This window comes from Harpia harpyja, chromosome 13, assembly GCF_026419915.1.
Source record: "Harpia harpyja isolate bHarHar1 chromosome 13, bHarHar1 primary haplotype, whole genome shotgun sequence".
Classification (NCBI taxonomy): Eukaryota; Metazoa; Chordata; class Aves; order Accipitriformes; family Accipitridae; genus Harpia; species Harpia harpyja.
This window is the reverse complement of record NC_068952.1, coordinates 42,429,965-42,447,134: the sequence shown is the minus strand read 5'-3', so window position 1 is coordinate 42,447,134 and position 17,170 is coordinate 42,429,965. Positions and strand designations below refer to the sequence as shown.

The following is a 17,170-nucleotide window of genomic DNA, read 5'->3' as shown; positions in this document are numbered from 1 at the left end:
TTTTTCTTTTTCATGTCGATGCTATATGCAGCATGAGATTTTTCCAGGTGTATCTTAAGGTTTTAGTTTTGTTTTTAAAGTGATGACTGAACTATACAGCATAGTTCAAGAGTCCTAGCATTTTATTTGGTTTTCAAGACCCAAAACACAAAGGAGTCTTCATATATAACTAAGTACAAGGCAAAGATCCTACAAAAACTTGCACAGAATCAGGATTTCATTTTTAGATAGAATTTTTACATGTATGCACACACACACACAAATGTATAAATAACACTTTTATATAGAACTTTTTCATAAAACAAAGAATTCAAAGTAAATTCTAATCTCTTCATATGTATACAGTTAAGTTTGAAAACAGAGTGTAAGTAGGACTCAACATCCCGTCAGCCTCAGGTGAATAGCTAACCGAGCTGCATCTCTAGGTGCGTTGCAGTTAAGGTAGAAGGTAACTTTCCCAGAATGTAACATGAAACACACTTCTTGGTGCTGATTACAGAGGAAAGCAAGACACTACGCAACTCACTTGTCTAGCTACATTGCATTTAGTTGAACAGATATGCAACATCACTATGCTGCTCTAAATTAAGTGTGTAAATAAATCCCTTCTCTTCATTCTTTACTAGAACACTCACGTACTAGAACAAAAAGAAACTTGAAGACAGTCCTCAAACTCCATTGAAATATGATTTATACCACAACAATCTTAGTGCAAAGATACTGATGCTTTATGCAGTATTATCTTGGTTTTATTCTTTTGCAAAAGATTGCATTACAACTAAAATAGTTTTGAAGCACGCAATTAAATTTTTTTCCTGTGGCACCTACTATCTAAATGTGTTTACTTCGGTTGGCTGCAGAGAAACAATCTGCTCAAAAACCCCACAACCCTGATCTCCAAAGCAATTTCAAAGTAGTAGTAATTCAAAATTTAAAGCCCAAGTTTCATTGTAAGACCCAGACATCTAGACCTTCTGAAAGGAGGATTTCTAATTTTATGTATCTTATTCCTCAGAAAAAAAAAAAAAAAATCCTATTTTCACAAAGTTCTGGATTTTTACATTAAAAACATGGAAAAGAATCATTAGGTAAATAAAGTGGGCAGTAACAGTATCAGAACAATGATGTTTCACACTTAGAATGAACAACTCTTCACATGATACTCCTAGAAATAACCAGTGCTCTTGAACCAAGAATATGGAGGCACGTTAACATCTAGGGTTTATGTCCCTTATTCTTTAATCTGCAAATTTAACAGAATTAGGAAACAGAAGAGAAATACAAGGAGTACAATAGGGTTGACCAATTATACAAAATCTCATCAATTCTACTTTACATTTCATATGCCACTACATTATTTTGCTTTACAAGTTTTCCTTGACAAGGTGCTGGAGGACTTGGCGCAGGTATACGTTGCTGACAATGGAAATGTTTTTATTACGTGCTTCAGGAAAAGAAGCAGATGATCCCAAGTCACTAAAAAAAAAAAAAACCAACAAAAAAACAAAACCAAAAAAACCCCAAAACCACCCAAGCAATCTTTCAAAAAATTATTCCAGTCTATAAACAGCAGCTTCAATGTTCATATAACCCAGGACACAATAGTTTCATAAAACGTTATACAAAGCAGTCCTGTAAAAATAAAGAAAATAAAAGAAAGAAAAAGAGAAGACAGGCGCAGCATGAAGTAATTTCAGACAACCAGTTTTGTGAGAGCTTTAATGGCACAAAATGTTTATAAGCTACAACTTATACAGGTACTGTAAACTGTATATAATGTTACAAAGTGCTAACTAATTTATGAAGAATGCATAATCACTTTGGCTCAGTTAACTCCAATATTTCAACAAATGTCAATTAAAAAATTTGAATTTCTAACAATCTTCAGCTTTCACTTTTTAAAACAGTAAGTAAATATGCATTTGCTGCAGTCAAGTTAGCCTGCTGCATTTTTAATGTGCGAGTTTATGCATTTTTCTTCTTGATCCTATTTACAAATATTCTAGGCCAGTTTTTGCTGAATGTAAGAAAAATGAAGCCTGCATTTTTTTTTCCAAAACTGTAAACAGGTATAAAGCTTTTTAAACAACATTTATCTTAACAAAACTTCAACTATCAATAGTTGAAACCCCTTTTCAAATTATACAACAATCTGTTTCTGTTCATTGTAAAACTAGAAGTTGTAGACTGTCATCCAAAGCTTATAGTAGGGTATCAATAAATACTGCATTATATCCTAGCAAGTGTTACAGTTATCACGTATCCATTCCTCACCTATAGTTTTCACAATTTTTACTTCACGGCTCCTTCAAATATTATAAGCTGTGTTGATACTCTAGCCACAAGCTTGCAATATTATTTATCAGATATTCTGAAGAAGAATTACCTTTTAATTTAGAAAGGGATAATTTTTTTTTAAAAGTACTCCCTACTTAGTAAAAAATCTATTTTTCCACTATTCCAATTTCCATACAAAACAAAGTGCTGCAATTAGAACTGGAAGTGTTTCAGCCTTTCTCCCGTTCCCTCAGTTTTTAGGACTGTAAAATGATGTACTTGATACTAACTAAAACACCCTTCACCACTTCCCCCTTCCCTCCCCCACCTTTGGGTGAAACCCAACATCCACACTTGAAACAAATATGCAGTTGTAGGCAACTCAAGTGCCACTAGTATTCACAACTAAAAGGAAAAAAGCAGATGTCTTCAAGAGAATTTTTTGTTAGATTGCCCTTTCACCCTGAAAGCATTCTCTAACAGCATTCAGAAGTAGAGAATAGAAATAAATACAGTTTAGCAGTGGGTTTATACTCAACTTTTTTACTTCCTGGGAGCTAAGTTCTTTTAAACCAAATCTCAGTTGGGATTTAGCTTCTATGCATCAACTGTTTCAAGCCATCACTCCTATATCAAATAATCAGCTTTATAAAGGCTGATGCAAGCAAACAATTATAGGTAGCTGTTCTCTCCAAACTGGCTGACTGTATTTTCTTATCATTTTCTACAAGTCCGCCTACTGAAGTTTTTATTTAAATGAGATTTGTGCTAGTCTTAAAATTAGCATTGGTTCCCTAAATACTTAGTATTAAAGTCTATATCATATTTTTTTTATATATTCATATATATATAAAAAAAGAGTATTCTATCCTTCAGAGTCATGCTACATGTTCTGAAATCCAATAAAATCTATTTAAGGACATGACTGTCCCAATGCTTTGTAACAATTTGGTACTAAAGCTTCACATTTGAAAAGAAGTGTCACTGAAGGAGGACAAGGCTTAATGTTCCCTAAGATAAAAGTTCAACAACATTAGTGAGAAGTCTATCTAACATGAGACATCACAAGTGACTTTCAGATTCCATGTATCCCCGAAGGAGATTGTACAGTAAACAATGAGAGATAGGAATATTGAAAACTCATTTGCAGAAGACATTTCAGAGCTTTACAATTTCTGAATCTTTACACGCCTGCAAGATTGTCCCCCTTAAAGATAAGTCAAACGCTTTACTTTCTGAAACTGCCATATCATCGTAACTGTAAATGGTTCCACAACAAACAGAATCATATCCTTTTATACAGAGTCTAACTACACCTACAGCTGTTGGGTTTTTCCTTAATTTAAAACTACTTTTAAAAGGGAAATTTCACATTTTAAATTTTCCCTTTAGAAAACAGGTAAGGAAAAGAAAAGCTTCTTCACATGCAAACAATGCAATTTTTCTAATATTTTCTAGGCATCAGACAGGTTTTCCTACAAGGAATAAGGAGCTGACTTCATAGAAAAGACAAGATTACAACAATTACCTAATATTAAAATATGCTGATGGTTTAGTTATCCTACTTCAAAATTTATGCAGTCTTTGCCTCCTGCAAATCAAATCGTGTTAGCCAATACAAGGGGCCAAGTAAACTCCCCCAAAAGCTGATTTAAACTGTTTTTTATTGCCAGTGATTTCTTAGTTTATTTCACAACCAGCTTGTTTTTCAATAGAAAAATTCATTTTCACTCCAATCAATAATGTTCTTCCACAGAGACTGTTAATTTTATCACCATAATACAGTCAACATTTATACCATGCACAACTGCTATTTAAGTCAGGTTGCACTAAGGAGGCAACAGCATCACTGATAAAATTAAAATTTGCTGGTGGCATTTTGCATCAAGAGAAGCCCTTGCAACATATAGACAGTTGTAAACTCCGTTCAGCAACTCTGACGTGTCTTGCAGGCCAAGAGGCAGGGGAATGGGAGGAGAGGGAAAGAATGTAGATAGCGAAACACCTCAACAGAGTTCCAACACAATACTGAATTCCAGAGTTAGCAAAAACCTGGATGTGTAAGGAAAGGGTGAAGTCAGGGTCATGCTTAAAATGGTCTCAAGTCAAATGTACTAAATGAGACAGTAACACCTTCACAGGTCACGTGGATTTCCAGGTTTTGCACTCCATCTTTCAATAAGTGCTGGCTGAAGGTGTGGTCAGTCGTTTTCCAATGTAGATGCTGAAATAAAAAGTATAAGGCATATCGTATTTCACAGAAATACTCCCTGTTTTCCAAACAGTCCTCATGCACTCACGTTATTCTAATTTGTCTTTCAAGAAAGTCTGATGAGATTCTTCCAAGGACTTCACTTCTCTTCTATAAAATTACTTAAGGAGTGAGATTTTCAGACGAGCCTAGAAGGACCGACAATATCAACGTTCAATAAAAGTGGGTTTCTTCCAGTCCCAAGCTCATTTGAAAACCACAGTCCAAAAGTTTTTGTGTTGTTTGTAGAGTACCCGACACATCGACTCTTGAACAGTCAAGCAACACTCCCACGTTATGATGGTAAAACAAACGAAGGACTGCCTATAAAGGGAGGGGGGTGCGCTTTAAAACACTGAGCATTGAGGATCTACACAAATGCTGACGTCTAACAGATAAATCCAGGCAAGATTTAATTCGCCGCAGAAATACACGATTTTGCTATAGCACAAATATCTTACAATATATTCTCATACATTCTATCCTCCTAATTTATTTGATAGCTTTCAAGAATTTAGAGAGACACTTGAACTACACCCCAGAAACAAATACAAAGCTAAATAAAAACATATTTTGAGTACATGACTTTGTCCCCATCACAGAAGAACGTAAAATGGATAAACATAACGTAAGGATTTAAGCAAGCTGAGAGATTATGTTGGGTTACGCAGGCAATGAAAACATTGCTGAGCAGAGTCGTAGCTGATCTTGCAGGACACGTCCAGTATTTCATGTATCTTTCTTTAAGTATTCAAAACTTGACTTTCAGTAATATCACAGGACTGCAGCATTAAGACATTGAAAATTACAGAGTATGTGCCATACACACAGAACTTCAGCATCATTATTTGTACAATGTGTTTTTGTAATGGTTAGTAAAAGTTACAGCAGTTTTCCACCTATTCTATTCTTACTTGCCCTACCTTATAACCTGAAGCATTTAAGTAGAAGGCATGGATAATCAAATGGCACATTATAATTGCAAAGGTTATTTGCAAATTCATGACAATCCATGCATTTTCAATACAAGAAACTTGGTCTGTTCTAGAAATAAAACATATTAATGGCTGCAAAGTTTTAATTGCTGCAAAGTTTTCCTGCATTTCAAAAAGCGCACCAAGTCTATCTTGAGCAAGGTGCAACAGTATTCTAGTTATTCAAGATAAAGCCCTTTTCAGCAGGCACCTGACACACAAGTAAAGGGGAAAAGCAAAGCCAGATGCAACAGTTAAAGTGAGAATTAGGTTAATACTTACCCTAGTCCCAAAGCCAAAACATGAGATATGAACAGAGATGGAATGAAAACCTTAAGAAATTCTGCAGAGAAAATGCCACCTTTTTTCATTGCTCCACTTTTTCTCATACTTAAAGACACTGAACGTTTAGGATGTCTGAAATGAAATTCCCTGAAAGAAGAGGGGGAGGGGGGAAAAATTCAACAAGATTTTTTTGTTTCTTTCCCCCCCCCACACACACAAATGCACAGATCTCTGTAGGAACATTTTTTTTAAAAGTACAAAGAGCTAGAGATCAAAGCAACAGATCCCTTACAGAGTAAGGAATCAAAGAGAATAATAGGAGGTATTGTGGAGAGACCACTTACACAGACAGTATAGAGACAAAGGGAGCAGTAGCTGAAGAGAGAGGTAGGTCCGAGAGAGGGAATTTCAGGATGTGATTTGTTAGCAAGAGCCTCATTTTTTGTTCCAAACAGAGATACAGAAGTCTGCTACATTTAGACAGCATCCTCTATTTTAATAAAAATGCTTTGCATTCAAGGATCTCAACGTTTCCCCTTCCGTGGATGAACATTACATATTTTACATAGAAAGAAAAAAAGGTACAGAGAATTTAGGAGACTTGCTCAACACTATTCCATTCAATAAGCCAAAACTAAATCCCATGAATCCCAGCTCCAAGTACCCAGCTCTCCCAATAATTACATCAAGAAACCTTGTAATCAGCTTGCTGTGGATTTATATTACTTTCAATAAAAAGGTAATTCTGTTGCTATTAAGATCTTCATACTTCATTTTTTTGACTTTTTGTAGCCTTCCCAAAGAGAAATCTATCTCTTTCTAAGATGATCTTATTTGGAGAGCCAGACTAATTCCATGCAGTTGTGACTTATGATTCTTCTCTCCTTCATATAAAAGAATATTCATTAAAAAAATAAGTTTAACTCACTTGGGAGGAATGTTTTCAGGCCTACTTGACCAGTCTGACACCCAGTCAGCACTTTTCTTCAAAACTTCCAACTCTTTCTCTCCTTCTACTGCTTCTTCTTCAGACTGAAAATATACATGGGACAAGCCTTATAACACTCAATTAGCTCCTCCTTATGGCGTTAAATTGAGAGCGACAACAACAGTGGCAAAATGATAAGCACCAAATGGTGGCAGCTGATAAACGAGCAAGTGTTCTCAGACTACTGATTATTTAGAAGAGATTTTATTATGCTAATAGGAGGATCTGCAGAAGTCAGTACACCACAAATTTTATTACTACATCTAGGACTTCCACATCATTGCAAGTTGTTTGTTTGGTTTTTTGAAACTAACAAAAAAAGATTATTTTAATCCTAAATGTAAGAAGCCAGCATTATGCAAAAAATATTAAACAATTTTTTACAAATGGCAAAAACTTTAAACTGATGGCATTCCATTTACAGCGTACAGAACGTGGCTAACGCACAGAAAGACAGCCAAATAAAAAGGTTTCAAAAACAGTATTTTGACTTTTTTAGAGGTATAATTAGTCATTTAGAATTTGTATTACTTGCAACTAGCAGCTTCTACTGGGTGCGTCCCAGATGCAGTAGGGAAAGGCAAGCACTCACGACAATTGTCTTGATCCAGAGATTTAACATTACGTCATTAGATGCAAATGTTACCATACAGGAAAAAAATAATTAGGAAGACTAGAGAACGCCACTGACTTTGGTACAAACTCCTCCTTCATATTAAAACATTTTCCTGAGTGACCCTTAGTAAAATAAGATAAATCACTTCCAACATTAAAGTGGGAACCATACCAAAACCAAAAGTAATCAAATATGACAGTCACAAAAGTCAGATGGCAGACCTAACCAACAACCTCATTCGGATCATTCTGGCTCTATAGGGCAGAACCACACCAGTCCCACTGTTCGGTCAGGTCTTTGACAAAATTAAATGCAAGGTTTCATTCTTCCAGGAATGCTTTTTAATTATACTGCTGAAGACAGCAAATTCTATTAAATGATCAAACTAAGAGTTCAGCATTAGTCTCCTCTCAGTTTGTATTATGGAGATTACTCACTATCATGTGAGCCTACTATCTGTAGCGCAATAAACTGAACATCCTGAAATCTTGTGCAGAAATATAAACATTTCAAAAACAAACAGGTTTGACACACAGAGTGCAAGCAGTGTTAAAACAATAATATGACTGCTACTAAACAGGGCATTTCTCAGCTTTAGAGATGTAGCCTCATTTTTCCCCTCACTCCAAAGCTGTTACTCTCTACAAGTCAAATCTCAATTAACACAGAAACAGAGTTTACTAACCCTGCCTTGTCGTTAAAAGTAATTGTTCTGGAATGTGTTTTAATTTAATAAAAATTTATTCTGAAAACAAACCCTTAAAAGAAAAGATAATTTAGTTAAACTGACAAAAGCTTGAGTACACAAAAATTATTTATTATACCTATTTACAGGCAGGTACTATATAAAGTTCCATTGAAAAAGAATGAGTAAAAACCTGCAAGAACAAAGTACAAGACAGGTAAACAGCCTTACCCAAATGACTAAGGGACACCTCCAAATTTTGAATAAATAAGGTTTATATAATTCATTTGCTTGTACTGCAGCTAACAGCCAAGTTTAGGATCTCAAAACAGAAAAAAAAAACCAAACTTTCTAGCAAGCAGTAGTTTAATGCATTTTTTGGACATGTAAAATACATAACATTTTAGATCTTTTGACATAATAGAGAGCTTGCTCTACCTCTCAAGTACTCCCAATACTGATCTATATAAATATATGATCTATATACAACATCCACAACTTTAAAATATATTTTTTAAAAGTTGATGTATTTTAAAGGTTAATGAAGAAAATACCTGAGAACTACTGTCTTTACTTGTGTGCATTTCCACATCAAAAGTTATCTGTCCATCTTCTTGAGGTGAAGGGCTAAAGAAAAATTGATTTCATTATGTCATTTTGTTATACTACACTGTGCCACCTAAAGAATCATTAGTGTAAATAGCATCTCAACTGAATCATTTCCACATGCACTTCTGCAGGCTATTCCAACGAGGTACAGACTACACTACCCTTCAGATCACAAATATCAGTATTAGAAAGTCTTCCAAAATTCCTCATTTTTTCAATTTTTTTTTCCATTTATAATCCTACCTTTCTTAACAGGGTTGACCGTCCTTCCACTGAAACAAAGAAAGCATTGCCCAAAACTTCAACTGCTACACAAAAGATGTAGATCACTTCCTTCTTTTAGAAAACACTGCCACTATTGTGAATTATACCTCTTTTTGTTATCATTACAAGAGGAAACATTACACACCAAAACACCTTTTAATGCTTGGCAACAACACACATTCTCCTTGTTAACCTCACTTTGAATATTAAAAATTTGGTCATCTACTTGAGAAATTAATCAACTATCAAACCTCAACCAAGGAAATGCTAGAGAATTTAAGTCAGGAACAATACAAAATGCTGTATGATGCACCAATGCAGGTGTGTCTCATTAAAATGCTAAGGGCATCTTTTTAACCTGACTTAAGCTTTCATGAAAAAGGTGTATTTATAGAAATACCCCAAAAGAACCCAAAACACCACATTTAAGAGCAACTTACTGTTTAGAACTTTTAGAAAAGAATGCAAAATATCAAAGTACCTCCCCTTTCTTGTACGTTACTTCAACTGTCAAAAGGGGAAAAGAATTACCAAAAAGTTAACAAGTGGAAAATTAAGTTTAAAAAAAAAAAAAAAAAAGAAAAAAGGAAAAAAACCAAATGTGTCTTCATTCACTTAAAATGTGGGTAATGATTGAAAAAATCCTATGCTAGTAAAAGAAACTATACAACCATCACCTAGCAAACATTCCTGGCTGGACTGGAAAGTACTAAACTACTGACAACTAATATCTTAGCAACATAGATGTAACAAACTCTATTTCGCATAAATGTAACCATTCCACGTGAAATAGTGGTATGGATCATTTTCAGTCTACTACATTCACTAATTAAATCAGGCCTAACTAATTTTAAATAGCTTTTATATCTGATCAACCACTTACATAAGCTACATAGTAGACATGACAGTTAGACAGCATTCACCCAGCAAAACCAAAGGAGGCACGAGCAGAAGGACAGCTAAAATTACATATAGAAACCTCTCAAGGATTTCCAAAACTGCCCCAAAACTTCATAGGAAAAAGGTATAATGAACATGTAAGAATATCATAATGCTCACATGTGCCTCAAAGGATTATATTGCTAGATAATAAATATTTTCCCTCCACAGGAAAAAAAAGTAAAATACTGAAAGCAAGGAGTAAAAATTCTGAGAATCTTTTTTTCTGTTAAGTCCAGTGATACATTTTATTATGCTTGACTAAATATAAAACACATGTACATAACACTATTATTAATGAGCCAGTAAAATTAGATATTTTTTACACCATATGTGATTTAAGACAATGTGAAATTTAACTGTGGTGTTGATGTGACCTTCCCGCTCCTGGATTCCTTAGCTTTCTGTAGCAATGATGTATTTTTCAAGTCAGATATCTTATTTAATAGCCAGTTATCATGAGCCAGCAACTACTCCAAATACTGGAACATGACAAACTTAAGCCTGAGAAAAAGCTTTACCCCTCCATTAATATCTAGATGATAAAAACTGCAATAAATTGCATGGGGGACAGCAAATATTTCTTTACCTGTCACAGTGGGAACTACCTCTTGAACTGCTCTGTCCTGATTCATGCTGGGCGTCCAGGAGAATTTTTTCCATGTCTCCATTGTGGATGGAGGATGATGAAGGGACATGTTCCAGACCTCCGTTTTTCCCATTGCCATTATCATTGCTATTGCCGTTGCCGTTCATCTGTAACTCCACCCAGGAACCTGTTGGGCCAGCCAGACGTCATTTCATTAAAAGCAGTGGAACTAAAACCCAACTTAAGTTTATCAATTACACACAGAAAAAAACATGAATATGGTGAATTCAGATAACATACACTGCTGCTGGGAGAAAGCTCATAAACATGTACTGGAGACAAGAGTGATGTGTTTCTTCCTCTTTCATCAACAAACACACCCCCAAAAAAGTTACATTTTGTTGCTACCTACCTCCTGAGCTAGTCAAATAAAACGTCCTCTCTCTCCTCAACTATTAATACGCCAAGTTTCTCTCTGCAGTTTGAAGTTTCAATTACCTATGTAGCACTCAATGTCATAAGGCATAACACTATGCCAGCTACTAGAAAGAAAATTAACTCTATCCCAGCTGAAACCAGGACACTCAATTACACTTCCCTGTTCTACATTCCTTTCTGCAACAAAATTTTCGGCCCCTAGCCCCCTACTATGCAACTCCCCCTTCTGCAATTTTATGTTCTCCTTCTTCCCTCTACTTCCCAAGGCTCCGAATCAAACCCTGATTTTTATACACGTCAGTCAGCCAGCCTGACTTCTCAGGCCTCATTCAACTTTCTTTGCCCTGGCCCTCTAACAAACATCTCCTATTCAATGCCATCTGCCACCTCTCCTATCCTACCACAACCTTAATGGGTCATACCACTATTCAAACCATCAAAAGCTTGAGGTAGGCGTTACGTTTCCTTACACAGGTAAAGTACCATGCTAACATACATTTCATTGCAGTTAGATTAAAAGATTTCACTGCTAATAAGCCAAAATAAAGAACTGAGTAGCATGAGAAATCCAGAGGTCTCACATACAATAAGTTAATAATTTCAATGCCATCACTTCAGCCTCTTGTTTCCTCCCCCCCCCCCCCTTTTTTTTTCCTTAGCCAGGTAAGCCTGTATGGCCTACAAGTTGAGATTTACTGTTTTTTCCCCTTTTTCCGTAATTGTACGAATGGGATATCCATGTGTGCACTGAGATTTGACAAAAGAGCAAGAGCGTATCATAAGGATAAAAGCATCTGCTAAAAAAATCATATACGCTGTAGTTAGGTTGAAGATTCTTGTTTTTAAATGTCTTCATTTGCATTTTATGTGCAGATTAACTAAATGCAAAACAATATTTACCAGTATGTTCATTAGTGACATTTCAACTGGAAACAACTGGAAACAAACAGGTTTTGAAAATATTCTTAATTCATAAACATACCATTTAATGTCCTGAGGGGCAAAGATAGAATAGAATTCTACTGCTCTGTTCCAAATATTTAAGTACATTCCCTATCCAATTGCAGTTCCAACCTTCTCATTAAGACATATAACAAGAATCACTTGTCCATACAGCCACTTTATTAGCCATGATTATGGAGGGAAAGATCTCCAATTTCTCAAAAGCATGCTGTCTTCAATTTGACATTATTTCCCATTATCAGTCAGATAATGATTTCACACATGTATATTATGTCATCACAACTCCTGTGTAATTTAATTTATACCACCTGAGGTTGAGTGCTTTCAGGTTTTTTGTGTTTCATTGATTTTTTTTTTATTTTTTAAAGTTCTGACATCTTCACCACTGAGGTAAAAATACTCAAGAAAAGACGAGAAAGCCTGAAGATACACATACAACAGCTGAAACTACTTTTTAAACATTATTTGTACAGGTTCTAAATTTTAACACTCATTTCTTGACTTCTGAAATGCACCTTAGAGTACCTGCACTTATTTTTTATAGCAAAGTTTTGGCTCTGGGAACTGTATCAGTGACACAGGAAGGGATGTTTGTCATAACAAGTCCACCTATTTTCAACTTGATTTTGTGAAGCTGAAACAGAGTTTATCCTTAGTACCGATTATTAACTACGCCATTATACTGATGACCATGGAAGCATCATACTCTTAAAGAGACCTGGTGGTTCACAGTCTGGGTTCCCCAAGCTGTATTCACAAACAAGGAATTCAGGGTGTGCACAGAGCTCTTGTGCACAATCACGCAAGGTACACCAACTGTGTACTACACACTGAGCTTTTCAGATAATGAAGTGTTAACTGGGAACAGGCAGCCTTTGCTTGGACTAGTCAGTATGAGACACAGAGACCATATTATTTCAGATTTATGATGATTGCTAGTGTTTCAATTTCAAAATAAAAAGGCCAGGCTAAGAACTACATCAGGAGGGTAGATTTGCCTTGTAGCAACACCTCCACAGCAAGAGGCCACACCTGCAGAAAAGCATGTGGCAGCTGCAGTTAGGAGACAGTTAGGCCAGAAAGCCATACATTCCGCAGTAGCCATTTTGGAGCAGAGAGCATCTATTGGGAGAATTACAATGCTCGGGATCTGCAGAGACATCTATTATTAAAAAAAAAAAAAAAATCATCAGTGAGTGACAAACAATGTGAAAAGAACAGAGGGCAAAGGTGCAAGGGGACGTCGTCCTCTGACACCAAGCAGGGGCAGAGAAAAGCCCAGTGGAAGATGATCAGAACTGGTTACTCTAGTATGCAGCTACTAAACACACCTCCACAGCACTTAAGATTATGCACAAATAAAATCTTTATTAACATTTATCCTGGACTGACAAAACTTGCCGTTTATCTAAAATGCATTGTGGCCATACTAGGAAGAACACTCAAATTAAACTGTGAGTAAAGAGTCCCAACAAGTCGAGCAGTAGTTTACATGACAAGCAGCACGTTCTCCATCTGACCTCACTTTTAATGAGTCAAAATACATTCAAGGAAGCGTAATCTGACATCAAGCTAAAACATGCTACATACTCCCACTGGCAGTCACAACCGGTTGGGGAGAGGGAGCCCAAGAGCCCTAGTAGTTTCAAAGACTCTGATTAGAGGGACAGAAGTCTCTGCTTCTTTAAAAAGATGCACAGGAATACAGTTGAGAGTAAACCACCCACACAATAAAGGGTGCTTTTTGCCCCAAGCTTTTGTCAAAACTAAGCAAGTTACAATAATCACCCACATGAGAACTCTCAGTTTTACCATATTTCCAACTTGACAGTAAAACAAGAAACATGGTAGAATGAAGAGCAGTAGAATTAAGAAATATGGCAAAATTTTCCTCCCTCACAAATCACATGACCACACAATTTGGGGTTAAAAAAAAAAAAAAAAACAACAACAAAAAAACCCACAAAAAACCCAAGCCAAAACTGTTTCTATGAAGGGTATTTTTCTCCAAAATTATCTGAATTTTAGCTATGTTCTAAGGCTAACTATTTCACTATGAATTGATATACACTGACTTTAATTGCATGTTTTTCCCTAACTGGTGGACTGTTTAAACAACAGTAGCTAAACGTGTGGGGGAAGATGCACCTCATCTTGTTTATTCACCCTGTGATTTCACTTGGGTGGGTGGGGTGGAGATATCAAGGACAATATATAGATTATATACATATATATACATTATATGTATATATAAAAATACTCCAAACTAGTAGCTCACAAGTCTGAGCCATGGTCAACTTGAATAAGCTAAGAAATATCACTTCTACAATGAAGTATACCATTAACAAAAAAAAAAAAAAAGGCAGCTAAAAAGAGAGAGAAAAAAAGAAAGCTGTTCAGATTCCCATAGTGGTAATTATTAAGCAGATTTTCCATGACAGAGGTAGATGGGTTCCTGCCTAAGATGGGATTTCTTCTTTTTGTCAATATGTAACAGAGCTTTATAATAATTAAAATATAGGAAGCATCTAGAATTCCCAGACCAAGCAAGCTTTTTTTTTTTTTTTTTTTTTTTGGTGAACCCAACAAAACATAGGTTCAGTTACCAGTTTTATTCCCAGGTCTTCTGACCTTCGATTCAAGTGCTAAGGGATCTTTGAATGAAAGGTCCTAAACATGCACAAATGACATACAGAACAAAATGAATAAGTGTCTAAGCTCATTAGCCTGAAAAGGTTCACTCAAAAGCTTATATAATGGCAGAAAATGTACCTATAACACCAAAGCATTGTGGAGCAGCTGAGCATCTGAAAGCAGCACTAAGCCTACACGGAGCCGATTGGCTGCATTTGTTTTGTTCACGGAGCTCAGACTATCAAACATTTCCTCTCATACCTTGTGCTCACCACCTTCAGTAATCACATTGATTGTGCTAAGCCTTTACGTGCTGATCCAGCAATAAGATCTACGTGGGCAGATCCAGCACAGGCTTACAGTGCACTCATCACTTGTTGCTCCTACCTTACAGCAGGTTAACGCGTCCCACAGGGTAAGTTAACATACTAACAGAAAGCAAAAAAGAAATATTAAAATATAGAAGCATCGAAGATCACAATTTCTAAAGTAAGCATCGAGTTATGCACTAGGCACGTCACAACTTTAAGACAGCTTAAATTGTTATTTAAGTATGCTAACAGCCCTGAATAATTTGCTAAAATACCTATTTAACACAGGTGAACACTCTTGTAAACTGCCATCGTTATCACAAGACGTAGTGCTACCATAACACAATAGCAGTGTTATGAAATGGGCACAGTTTATTCTTCTTTAATACAATTCCCATTGAGTTACGGGGGATCAACCAACCAATGTATTTCGTGGTCAGTTTAACTTCATTGTAAACCACGAAGGTAACAGTTAATCATTAATGCAATTTATTCACCTCTTCCACGGCAGTATCCTTAATAATTACAAACAAACAAAAGGACACATTGAAGCAGCTGTTTAAAACGAGGGAAAAGCATCTGCCAAGTAAGTACGAGAGCCTACATAAAAACCACCGATGTGCCTTACTAGTGTTATCCTAGTAACAAAAGGATGCAGCAGAGCAGCTGACATAGATGCCGGATATAGAGGAAAATAGCTCACGTCAGTGGTATTGACTCAGCCCCTGAATAAACTCATTCCCACAGTCACGCTCCTCCCCCTACCCTGCTGTATCCCCATCTTAGCTGTTAATACCAGCCACCGAATAAACTCAGTTTAACCACGAAACAAACCTGCTCCTGCTCTCCTCGGCTAGCACCCAGCCACGGCGCTCGCTCGTTCCTCCGGCTGTCGCTCGCCGCGGCCGATTGCCCTCAGCCACCAGCGCTCCTGCGAGGAGCAGCCCGGCCCCGAAACCCTCCGGCCACGACCCTCCCTCCCACCCACCCCACGGCACCCCGAGCTCTCACCCCGCTTTTGGCGCGCAGCCCCCCCCGTCTTCCCAGCCCCGCATCCGACGGCTCCCGCAGCCCCCAGCGCCCCAAGCCCTGCTGACACCCCGCCAGCCCCCTTCCCAACCCCGCTCCCCCTCAGGCAACCCCCGCTGAAGCGCTGTCCGTCGTGTCCCCCCCCCCTCAACCCCGCGCCCCCTCAGGCCTCACCGCCCGCCTCTCCCTCACAGCCGCCCCCCCCCCCCCCCGGCGGACACCACCGAACCAATTACACCCCTTCCGCCGCCGATTGGCCCCCGGCGGCTCGCGCGGCCCCGTCCTCCGCCAATCGCGGCTCAGAAAAAGGGAGATGGGGGGAAGGGGGTCGCGGCCCCCGGGGCAGCCCTCACAGACAGCCCCCCCCCTCCCCCCGCGGTGTCCGTCGTCCCCCGCCCCATTCGCGTTCGTTTCCATACACTAACGGCGGCCGCACTCACTGTTGAGGCCCGGTTCGGTGTGCGTCCCCTCAGCCGGCGGGTTGTTGTTGTTGTTGTGCTGCTGCTGCGGCGGTTCCTGAGGGCTGGACATGGCGGCGCACGAGCGGCGACTGAGGAGCCGCTGAGGCTGGGACAACAACAACAAACCTGGACTCCGCTCCGGGCCCGGCCACCCCGCCTCCTCACTACTGCGCAGGCGCGGGTCGCGCCGCTCCCGCCCTCAGCCGCCGCGCAGGCGCCGGCCGCCCCGGGGCGCGTGCCGCGCACCATGGCGCTCGCTCACCGTGCTTGCGCACGTCCCGCCGCCGCGCGTGCGCAAAGGGCGGGCGGGCTGTGAGGGGAGAAGGCGCGGGAGGGCGGCGAGGAGAGAACGCTAACCCCAGCGGGAGAGCTAACCCCAGCGGGAAACGCGGGCTGGAGGGACCCGACTCTCCCCACACGGCTCTCGGGAAGCCATCGGACAGCGCCTATCCTCTCAGGAGAGAAGGCTGATCGCGTTCCCTCACCTTGGCTGGAGGCTGAGCCCCCAAGGCCTGCCGCCCTTTTCCAAGCTGTGGAGCCTGTTCTGTTTCCAGAGAGGACTTGTCAAACCCCTGTCACGGTTATCGCAGTACCCATCAGGCCTCCAGCTCAGACCTGTTTCCACATGAGAGATTGCAGCAAAACCTCCTCCCTTAGCACAGCGGGTGTGAGGTAACCTGTCAAACCTGCATGGTGCAATGGTACGAGTCTCTGAACACTTCTTTCCCCTCTCATCAGTCTTCCCTTTGCCTCAGATAAGTTTAAGTTAACTAGTAGGTCCATGAAATATAGTTAAGGCACGCTGGAAGAACTAATGGTTTTTAAGATTAATACCCACCTGAAATGACACTCCAAAT

The 17,170-nt window shown here is 38.8% G+C and overlaps 1 protein-coding gene across 3 annotated transcripts; it reads right to left on the bottom strand.

Moving 5' to 3' along the window:
* Positions 1–1,208: 1,208 nt before the first annotated feature.
* On the bottom strand, positions 1,209–16,495 carry BNIP3L (BCL2 interacting protein 3 like). 3 transcript variants are annotated; one of them, XM_052805757.1, is made up of 6 exons: positions 16,293–16,495; positions 10,478–10,664; positions 8,631–8,703; positions 6,716–6,819; positions 5,785–5,934; positions 1,209–4,501 (listed from the first exon to the last, which is right to left on the bottom strand). In XM_052805757.1, exons 1-6 carry the CDS (start codon positions 16,381–16,383, stop codon positions 4,453–4,455), a joined length of 654 nt encoding a protein of 217 aa, XP_052661717.1. In that variant the 5' UTR covers positions 16,384–16,495; the 3' UTR covers positions 1,209–4,452. The 3 variants fall into 3 exon arrangements, with proteins under 3 accessions (XP_052661717.1, XP_052661716.1, XP_052661718.1); XM_052805756.1 differs by lacking the exon at positions 1,209–4,501 and adding an exon at positions 4,508–4,852; XM_052805758.1 differs by lacking the exons at positions 1,209–4,501; positions 16,293–16,495 and adding exons at positions 4,508–4,852; positions 15,658–15,802.
* Between the last annotated feature and the right edge of the window lie 675 nt (positions 16,496–17,170).

What these genes read in the sequence shown, in the direction of transcription:
- BNIP3L (XM_052805756.1), bottom strand. Translation starts at nt 16,383, where the DNA reads ATGTCCAGCCCTCAGGAACCGCCGCAGCAGCAGCACAACAACAACAAC. An exon ending in GTAAAGACAGTAGTTCTCAG is followed by an intron (nt 6,820 to 8,630) that starts GTATTTTCTTCA and finishes GTATATTTTCAG; the next exon opens with TCTGAAGAAGAAGCAGTAGA. An exon ending in GTTTTGGCTTTGGGACTAGG is followed by an intron (nt 4,853 to 5,784) that starts GTAAGTATTAAC and finishes CTCCCTTTATAG; the next exon opens with GCAGTCCTTCGTTTGTTTTA.